The sequence below is a fragment of the Anolis sagrei genome, chromosome 4 (genome assembly GCF_037176765.1).
Source record: "Anolis sagrei isolate rAnoSag1 chromosome 4, rAnoSag1.mat, whole genome shotgun sequence".
Taxonomy (NCBI): domain Eukaryota; kingdom Metazoa; phylum Chordata; class Lepidosauria; order Squamata; family Dactyloidae; genus Anolis; species Anolis sagrei.
This window is the reverse complement of record NC_090024.1, coordinates 176,308,557-176,319,435: the sequence shown is the minus strand read 5'-3', so window position 1 is coordinate 176,319,435 and position 10,879 is coordinate 176,308,557. Positions and strand designations below refer to the sequence as shown.

The 10,879-nt window shown below is 39.9% G+C and overlaps 1 protein-coding gene across 1 annotated transcript in view; it reads left to right on the top strand.

Moving 5' to 3' along the window:
• The first annotated feature begins 6,552 nt into the window (after nucleotides 1-6,552).
• SLC5A9 (solute carrier family 5 member 9) overlaps nucleotides 6,553-10,879 on the top strand; it is a 35,350-nt gene continuing 31,023 nt past the window's right edge. The window contains exons 1-2 of the mRNA XM_060773466.2: nucleotides 6,553-6,753; nucleotides 8,023-8,094. Of these exons, the coding sequence (XP_060629449.2) occupies nucleotides 6,625-6,753; nucleotides 8,023-8,094 (201 nt within the window). The 5' untranslated portion in view covers nucleotides 6,553-6,624. The remainder of the gene's footprint in view (nucleotides 6,754-8,022; nucleotides 8,095-10,879) is intronic.

Here is a 10,879-nt window from a genome sequence, read left to right as displayed (position 1 = left end):
AAAAAATTAATCTGTAAGATATAAAAAACCATATGCTTTTTATAACTTACACAACTGACTATTACACTTGTGCACACAGAGGGAAAGGTAAATTTACACATTAGGGAAAAATCATTGTTTGTTAGTTGGTGGTAGTCTTGGTAACCAAAAATAATTTTGCTTCTGTTGTGACTATTTAAAAAAGGAAGGGAAAATGATGCCTTCTCAAGGCTCTTTTTGAAGCCTCCAGAACCCCCCAGCACCCCAAAAATATTTTTCAAAAGGAGTTGCCCCACAGTACACCATGATGCATAGTTCATGCTTCTTTGCAGTACTGTAGGGACAAGACCTTTTTTCCCCAAAAAATCTTTTTGGGAAAATGTGCAAAAAAAGAGAGAGTGATACACAGAGAGAGGTGGCAGTGTTTTTCAAAAATCCCAAGGAGTGGCCAAAATTACCTGAACTCCAAAAAGTTGCCTTATCCTATTCTTGATATTTAGGGTATCAAGACAGGTTTTCACCCTGGTAGGCTATTTATCACAAGGAAGTTTGGTTTATTTCGATGCATCTGGTTTTGCAATCACTATGGGATAGTAAGAAAGTGATCCAAATGCATTTTAGTGTTGTTTACCCACAGGGTCATTAATCTTCCCAGATCAAAACTCCCTTCTTCTTTCTCACCCTAACTAATATTTTGAAGGATTGCTATATTCCCCAATCTAGCCATTTTCTATGGGATGGCATTGAGTCGCCTGTCTGGGCTGAAATATGCGGTATAGAAATAAAGCAAATAAATAATATAGAAATAAAGGAAATAAATGGCATTAGGACCCACCTACCTGCATGACCGCATTTCCGTATACGAACCCACATGATCTCTTCATTCATCTGGAGAGGCCCTGCTCACGATCCCACCTGCATCGCAAATGCAATTGGTGGGGACGAGGGACGGGCCCTTCTCGGTGGTAGCCCCACGACTCTGGAACTCCCTCCCCAAGGTCATCAGGCATGCCCCAACATTGGCAGTCTTCAGAAGAAGCTTGAAAACATGGATGTTCCAGTGTGCCTTTCTAGATTAAGGAATCCCAAGCAATATGTCCCAAATGCACTTTACGAGAGGGTTAGAATTGCCTGCACACCCACTTAGCCCCCAAAATATCCATCCTTTTTCACCTGGTCACACCCAGCATTTTTTTTTAAAAAAAATTAATCTTTACATTTGGCCATGCCAGGTTTTTTAATTGCGTTGATATTTTGTTTTTGTTTTTGCTTTGCTATGAGTTATTTATTGTTGTATTGTATTGTTGTGGTTGTGTTTTTTGTTCTGATGTATTTTGGGTTCGGCCTCTTGTAAGCCGCACCGAGTCCTGCGGGAGATGGTAGCGGGGTATAAATAAAGGATTATTATTATTATTATTATTATTATTATTATGGTTGTGCATACATTCATTTCTGTAGCCTTCTGTGAACAGGTGTTTTCTTGTTGATCCACTCACCAACCTGATGTTACTTAATTCAAGGGATTGCATAGAGACCTCCATCCACAGTGGGAATATTGGAGGGTTACATGAGGTTTCTATGCCTGTGGCAACCTCAAGACAAAACATCATAGGAAACAGTCTAACATTATCTAGCTTTCCTGTTTGTACCACTCACATACAGGAGCCTTTAAAGTTTCAGCATAATAGAAACCTTCTCCTCACAAATGGAGCTCTGGAAATTATTTCTAATTTCACTCCTTAAAGTGAATTGGGAAAACAAAAGGAAGACTACAATGCAGCTTAAACTGCATTATATGGCAGGGTCAATCCAACCTCAGTGAGGATTAGAACCTACATTTCCTAAGTCACTGTTCAAGATAGCAGAGCCCCCAGTGGTTCAATGGGTAAACCCTTGTGCTGACAGGCCTGATTACTGACAGGTTGACGGTTCGAATCCAGGGAGTGGGGTGAGCTCCTGTCTCAGCTCTAGCTTCCCATGCAAGGACATGAGGGAAGCCTTCCACAGGATGGTAAAACATCAAAACATCAGGGCATCCCCTGGACAATGTCCTTGCAGATGGCTAATTCTCTCACACTAGAAGCAACTTGCAGTATCTCAAGTTGCTCCTGACACATACAAAAAAGCTCAAGACACTAACCACTGCACCACACTGGCTCTTACTTTTAGATGTTATTACTGCTTGGGGTTTAGACATGTTCTGAAGTATGTTGTGTAAGATCTAACATGCTGAATTCTCCACTACTGTTTTGATTTGTTCTGCTTTAAGTATATATTTGTATTCTTTCATCTAAAAGTCAGACTGTGTGACCTTGAACTTTTCCTGTCCTCACTGCCCTGAATCTAATTTCTAGCCACAAAGTGTTGAACGTGCTGCTGAAAGACCTTCCAGGATGTTTGAGTTTCTATTAAACATGACAGTAAATCAAAGTTTAGCTTCCTTGGTGATACATGGTGTAAATGAGGTTTTATTTTAAAAGGTTAGCTTTGATGGCAAAAGGAAAAGTTACCTGTCAGTTAAGCAGTGGTCAAAGGTATCCTTGTGGAAGGCAACAATTAACAGAACTCTTTCTCCAACACATCTTATTCAGTTAATTCAAGAGATAAGACGAAGACTCTTTCACTCTGGTTAATGTATAATGTGACCAGCAGAAAATGTTCAATCTTTATGTTTAAGGCAAAGCTCCTCATCTGACCAATTTTCCTGATAGTTCAAATCTGCAATTTTAACATGCAGTTGGAAAGCTGATGCAATGGGTGAGGGATGGAACATCTACGAAATGGTTGATATTTGCTTTATTACTTTTTAAAAAATATGGAGGATGAGGTCCTTTGTAGAGAATATTCAGACTATCTAGCACCTTTATCACTTTGTCTGCCACTATATGAACACTTCTACAATGAAAGGAAGCTTATTGGTACAAAATGGATCACCTGAGGGACTGCAGACCTTAAGAGAGCATGCCCTTAGATGCTTTTTCCTGACAAGTGCCAGGCTAGAGAGAAACTCCATTAACAGGATGCCAAATGTTTTCAGAGTGAAGAGCTTTCTCATTCTCCCTTCCCCAGTTGATCAATCTTCTCTTCAAAGTGGTCTTCATTTATGTATTTATTTATTTATTTACTTTATTTGTATACCGCTCTTCTCAGCCCTTAGGCGACTGAGAGCGGTTTACAACAGTTTAGATATACAGGATACAAAATCAGTATACATTTAAAAACAAAAGCATCACAAGTCATTAACATCATTAACGTCATTAACATCAGCATCAATACATCAATACATCAATATAACAAATCCATCAGATCCAAATTCGTTATCCATTATTCCGTGTTCCAATAATCAGTCAATCAATCACACTGCTTAGTCGAATGCCTGTTCAAACATCCAGGTCTTTACTTTCCTCCGGAATGCCAGCAAGGATGGGGCTCATCTAATATCTGCAGGAAGGGCATTCCACAGCCAAGGGGCCACCACTGAGAAGGCCCTGTCTCTCGTCCCTGCCAGGCGTGCTTGTGAAGCTGGCGGGATCGAGAGCAGGGCCTCCCCAGACGATCTTAATGTCCTAACTGGTTCGTAGGAGGAGATGCGTTTGGACAGGTAGGTCGGGCCAGAACCGTTTAGGGCTTTAAAGGCTAAAGCCAGCACTTTGAATTGTGCCCAGTAGCAAATTGGCAGCCAATGGAGCTGACGCAGCAGAGGAGTGGTATACTCCCTGAGTGCTGCTCCTGTTAGCATCCTGGCTGCCGATCGTTGGACCATTTGAAGCTCCTAAGCAGTCTTCAGAGGCAACCCCATGTAGAGAGCATTGCAGTAGTCTAAACGGGATGTGACTAGAGCATGGACTACCATGGCCAAGTCAGGCTTCCCAAGGTACAGGCGCAGCTGGCGCACTAGTTTTAACTGTGCGAATGCTCCCCTGGTCACTGCTGAAACCTGGGGTTCCAGGCTCAGTGACGAATCCAAGATCACACCCAAGCTGCGAACCTGTGTCTTCAGGGGGAGTGTGACCCCGTCCAACACAGGTTGTAACCCTATACCCTGTTCAGCCTTGCGACTGACCAGGAGTACCTCTGTCTTGTCTGGATTCAATTTCAATTTGTTCGCCCTCATCCAGACCGTCACAGTGGCCAAGCACCGGTTCAAGACCTGAACAGCCTCCTTAGTAGTAGGTGGAAAGGAGTGACAGAGTTGGACATCATCTGCGTACATATGACATTGTACCCCGAAACTCCAGATGATCGCCCCCAGCGGCTTCATGTAGATGTTAAACAACATGGGAGACAATATTGAGCCCTGAGGAACTCCACAAGACAAAGGTTGTGGGGTTGAACAGGTGTCTCCCAGTAAACACCTTCTGAGATCGACCTTCTAGGAAGGACCGGAGCCACTGCAGAACAGTGCCTTCAAGGCCCATTCCCGCGAGGCATCCCAGAAGGATACCATGGTTGACAGTATCAAAGGCTGCTGAGAGGTCCAGCAGAACTAGCAGGGACACACTCCCCCTGTCTAGCTCCCAGCGAAGATCATCAACTAAGGCGACCAAGACTGTTTCAGTTCCATGTCCTGGCCTAAAGCCAGACTGTGCCGAATCCAGAAAATCTGTGTCGTCCAAGAATACCTGGAGTTGTGAGGCCACCACACGTTCCAGGACTTTGCCCAAAAATGGGAGATTGAAAACTGGCCGATAGTTGACGAATTGAGTGGGGTCCAGTGATGGTTTTTTCAACAGCGGTTGAAAAACAGCATGTTGTTGTTTTATCAATTACAAGTATTTGTGCAATGTAAACATGTATTGCTGAGCAGTTTTATAAAAAGCATACAGTCTGGATACAGATTGCAGAAGGCCAGAGGAAAAGTTAGGCAGTTCAATAGTTTGGAGCAACATAAGGCAGCCTTATTATTAAATTTTATTTTCCTCTATTTTATACCCACAAGATGGTGCTGTGCTACCCATGAATATATGGCTCCTGTTTCCTTTGTATTATTGCTCAATTGCCATTTGAAACTATTTTATTGGGATCAGCCTAACAGTGTAACAACTTGCTCTCTTTTACATATTTGTTGAAAATGATATCTCAACAAGTTCAGTAAGGGTAAATTATTTGCTAAGCTGTTCTTGGATGTACAACAAAAAGCCAGCCAACTGGGAAATATGGTTACTGTCACTTCCTGAAGAAAGTATGTGATCCTGGCTGTGTATGAAGAATGGAAACAATTTACTATTGATGTTGCCTATGTTAGAAACTGAAAAGAATGGGAACATTCACCCCAAAGAAGCCTATGAAAACACTACAGCTTACCATAATAACTTAGATCTGTTTAGCTTTTTGCTATCCATTGTGGTTGTGTTTGCTAGACAAACATGTGCAGCAGCTGTTTTCATAAAATCATCAATAAAGTAATTTGAGTATAAGTTGGTATTCTGGCATGCAAAACTCAGCTAAATGTTCTCACCCACTATGTATGTAGCCACCTCAGCATCTACTGCACTTTGCAACTGGATGTAAGCTCTCTGTATTCAAATGCCAAGGGAAGGCAACAGAGAAGTTTTTGGTATTCCTAAAATGATATCCCAAATGCCGAGAGACATGGAAAAGTTTTTTTTTTAAAAAAAATATTAGGACACCTCATTTGAACACTGTTTAGAAATACCTGATTTATCTGTCTATCCCACAGAAAGTTTGGAAAATTAGCTTTTTTTGGATTACAGCATCCTGAATTTGCCATCCAATATGAATTTTGGCTACAATGGCTGGTGACTGCTGGAAGTTGCAAGATAAAAAAATTCCCAGACTCTGGTCCCTTCCACACAGCTAAAAAAAATCCCAGATTATCTGTGTTGAACTGGAATATATAGCAGTGTGGACTCAGATCACCCACTTCAAATCAGATATCATGAGATTTTCTGACTTGATATTCTGGGTTACATGGCTATGTGGAAGGGTCTTCAATCTGCACATGACAATTGGGCTCATGCTACAGGTTGTATAGGATTGCTTTTAGACTTATCCAGCTCAAATGTTTGAGTTGGACACATCTTTTGGATAAGGTTCATCTAGTTTTGATTGTCCTTTATCTGGAATTCCAATATCCAAAATAAGTGGCTAAGAAGTAACAGCTTTGCTTTCTGATAGTTAAATGGATACATTACTTCATAAAAATATTGTGTAAAATTACTTCCAGGCTATGTGTATATGTTGAATATGAAGTATAAATGAATTTCATGTTTAGACGTGCACTCCATCTCTAAGCTACCACCCCTTTATGTATATATTGGTATGTACAAGCATTCTAAAACCAAAACTAAATAAATCTGAAACCCAAAACATTTCTTGTCCCAAGCATTTCAGATAAAGGATACCAGTATGTTAGATATGTTGCTATTCCCCTTGTCTAAATAAAGAAGGCATGCAGTTGAGTTGAATTTGATAATTGCAGCAGGTGCAGAATACTACTCTATGTCATATACTCACAGAAATGGCTCAAAGTCTGAATGCTCCCAATGTGCCAGCTTCTTCATCAACTTTCTTTGTTACTTTCTCTGACTTGTTAATTATTATTAAAGGGGAGTAATGAGGAGGAACATGTACCAAAGTCCACTGTGAGATAAAAAGGCAACAGCTGACACCTTCTCGGCAGTCATGGACCAAACACCAGCCACTGCCGAGCCACCCAGCAACAGGCCTGAAAGAAAGACCATTGTCTTAGATGTTCCTGACATCATTGTTGTTGTTGCTTATTTCGCCTTTGTTCTTGCTGTTGGAATATGGGTAAGTCTCAGATGCAAGCCATTTCACAGAGATTTGGGAGAACCTTGTTTTTGAACAAGGCCGCTTTACAATTTAGCATTCCAAAGCTTAGAAATGTCATCTTTTGGACATTCCCTTATTGAACCCCTGAGCCAACATCGGCACAGGACCTCGTCACAGTAGAGCATGGATCCACTTTAAATCCAGTTTCTGCCTCCTGCAGAATTCTGGGGCTTGTAGTTTAGGGAGGGTGTTTTAAACTGCTCAGCCAGAGAGGTCCTTGGCCTCACAAACCCCAGAACTCCGCAGAAGGCAGAAACCGGATTTAAAGTGGATCCATGCTATAGTGTGATGAGGCTGACCAATAGTGTGGATTGGGGAAAGTAGCTTTTCCACATTCTTCCTATTTAATGATATTTCTTATTTGATTTTTTGAATAGAACTAGCTTTATATTTGAAATCAATGTTCTAGTTGGGAATGAATATCTTTTTGCTAATTTTCAGCTTCAATATATTTCATGAAGTAACCAGAAGTCTACTTGGTCTTTTCTTCTGGGTTTTCGAGTCTAGTTTTGAACTACTTTTCATTTGGAGAGTGAAGGTCAGGCAGTACATTTTCATTTCAATTTCTTTTAAAAAAAATAAGGTGTCCAGGGATTTTGGGTGAGTTTGGGTGCACATGTATGCCTCAACCATGTTGCAAAATACATGCTACATTGTATATGGCTGCTCATTTCCTATCCTGAATAGAAGCCACAGATAGTATCCATTGAGTTTATAAACCCTACAGCAGGAGATGCCTCTTTTCCATCATATACTTGTTGCTTTGAGAATATGAGTTGCATTTCCTACTCAGGGCCCCAAGTTTATTTATTCACCTTACTCTGTGTGCCCTGACAACCCTTCTTCTTAATCCCAAGGATATTAAAGATATTTAAGGTTGCCAAATATTACTAAAGTGGCTTCCCTTAGTAATAGAAGTAGTAGTACTATTAATGTCTGTGGTGTAGTGGTGTGAGTGATGTAGTGGTGTGAGTATTGGATTATGACTATAAAGATCATGATTCAAATCTCCGCTTGCCCTGGTTGACCTTAGGCAAGTCACACTCTTAGTTTGCGAAGAAGACAGTGGCCAACCCACTCTAAACAAATCTTTCCAATAAAATATTTTCTTTTCCAGTTCTTGGCATTGCAATTTTTTTAAAAGCAAACTTCCGAAGATCCAAGCAAGTAGGGATTTTCCCCTTTTTCATTTCACTGATTCATACTAACAATTTTTCTCCATTTCAGTCATCTGTTCGAGCCAGTCGAGGAACAGTTGGGGGCTATTTCTTGGCTGGAAGATCCATGACATGGTGGCCTGTAAGTTTTTAGCATGATAAAAAATAATGTTGTTGTTTTCCTACTTTTTTCTCCAAAATTATAACTCAGAGTCTCACACTGCAATTACTCATATAAAAGGTAAGTATTAAAATAAAATTAAACTATTTATGGAATTAAAACCATTCATATTGTATAAAAGAATAAAATGTAATTTTAAAAGAGAAAATGTTCTTAAAGGATCTCAACCCATGGGGTGGAGTGGGGAAATTTGTCTTATTTACTGTTTTGTTCCATTACATTTATAATGAAATTGATAATATATTAACCTTCATCACACACAGTGTACTTTTGTCCATTTCTATAGTAATTCTCCATGTTCTGAGCTATCACATGAGAAAGTGTAGTCCCCATTTTCTTTCTTTTTAATAAAAAAGAGGAAATCTTGGCATTGTGGAAGTCCAAAATCTAGATCTAAAAGGGGGGGGGGGATATAGCTACAACAAACTGGTAATGTATCAAAATTGTGCAATTCCTAAAGAATACATTATTAAATAAATTACCATAAAAGTTTCATGAAAGAGGATTAATGTCAAGAAAAGGAGTATTGAGGCACATTTTGAGAATGCATAGAGGAATGCCCACACTTTGATGTCAGTACAATGATCTGACATGGAAGAATATGACAGTCCCCATCCCACATTCAGATCAGCGCCTTTGGTAATTTATGTGCAAATTGGGACTTCTGAAGACCCCAAAACCTCTGTTTCTACACATTTTTTAAAAAAGGTTTAAAGACAGAGCCCTACAGGGAACCACTGGAAATAGTCTTGCCTCATATAAGAGGCTCCATGGGGATCTGTCTTTAAAGTGTTTTTAAAGTGTGTAGAAACAGGGTAGAGGTGTGGGTGAGGGGACCCTGTATCTGATGAGGTCCAAAAAGGCAAGTTGAAACCATACAGGATTTCTTAGCTCTTTTGTTCTGTTTTTAAACTTGCTTAAAGAAAAAGATTTGCCAGTGGAAGGACAACAAGGAAGGGTTTATTCTGAGCTCTCGGGGAAGGATCATTCAGAGTCTAGGGACAGCCACCAAGAAGGCTCTCTTTAAAGTACAAAGTGCTGCAATATCCAGACACAAGAGATCCAAGGCAGAAGAGGAACCACATTTCATGCATGATACCATTCGTTTAGTTTCAACCCAGCTGTCTCTATCTTCTCACTGATTATAATTCCATCTTACACTTGTAATTAATACTGAATATAAATCTGTGTTAGTGAATCCTAAACAGCAACAGAATCCAACTTCTACATCCAAAGAGATATGTTTCCTTCCCCACCTGTAAGCCTATTTCTCCCTTTAGAATCACAGGATCATAGAGCCATGCAGGAATAAAGCACCTCAGAAAGATGCCCATCCAACCTATTTTTAAAGAGCGCCGAAGAAGAAAAAAAATCATTTTTGTAGTCTAACTGTCACAATATATTTTGCTTTGGCTAGCTACACAGAAGTGATAAGAACCTAACACATGGCAGGGAGGTTTTATCCCCTACTGCTTATCTGTCCAAGTCAGTCTTCCTCATGCTTCTGAGATTTCACTGGAAGCTGCTTAGTCATGTCTTGGTTTATTCCCCGTGTTGAGTGCTATATGCTGATGCTCTATCTCCCTCCACCATAATATTCTGCACAGCCTTTATAAAACAAATAGCTGGTCTGGTTTTTCAGGAAATGTTGTTTAATAGCCATGATGTTCCAACAAACTAAAAAAAAATCCAGATGGGGAGTGCTAACATTCACGCCTTGAACAGGAATTGGACTAATAACAAGGGATAGTCTAATGCTGAGAAAGAGAAATGGAATAAAGAAGGCAGAGGTTGAGCATCCCTTACATTTATTTTTGTTTGTTTGTTTGTTCATTTGTTTCTTACATTTGTATGCCACCTTTATCCCAGAATGGGACCCAAGGGAGTTTCCAAAACATGGGTGGCTGAGATAGTGACACTTTTGCTTTCTGATGGTTTAGTGCAGGCATCCTCAAACTGTGGCCCTCCAGCTGTTTGGGCCTCCAACTCACAGAAGCCATAACAAGTTTGTTCAATTGTCAGGAATTTTGGGAGTTGAAGGCCCAAACAGCTGGAGGGCCACAGTTTGAGGATGCCTGCTTTAGTGTATACAAACTTTGTTTCATTCACAAAATAATTAGAAATATTGTATAAAATGACCCTTCAGGCTATGTATATGATATGTATGAAACAGATTAATGTTGTGTTTAGACCCAGATCCCATATATCTCATTGTGTGCATATGCATAAATGCAGATATGCCAAAATGTTCAATAAAAATCTGAAATTCAAAACTATTTTGATTACAAGCATTTTAAAAAAGCGATTCTCAACCTGAAGCAGAAAAAAGAAAGAAGGGGATGGGGAAGATGCCAGTACTCATTCTGTGGGCAGAAAGAAGGGGGATTCAGGGGAAAAATTGAGATCTATGCTGCCATAACATTTATGTAATTAGTATGGTTGCACCAATTGCTGTACTCAACATTACCAATTATGTGGTGAGATCTCCTTATTCAGAGGTTTTGAAAGAGACACAAGATGACCATCTTTTGGGAGTGCCTTGATTGTGTGTTCATGCATAGCAGAGGGTTGTATTGTCTGGTCCTTGTTATATTGTCTAACTCTTTGATTCTGTGAAATCATGTTGCATCATAACTGCCTCTGTAAACATTGAACAACCCAGCAGATTACATGTTAAATAATTCAAAGCTATGTTAGTCTATCACAACTTAAAAATGTAAAATAAGATTAACTTGTTCACTTTGGC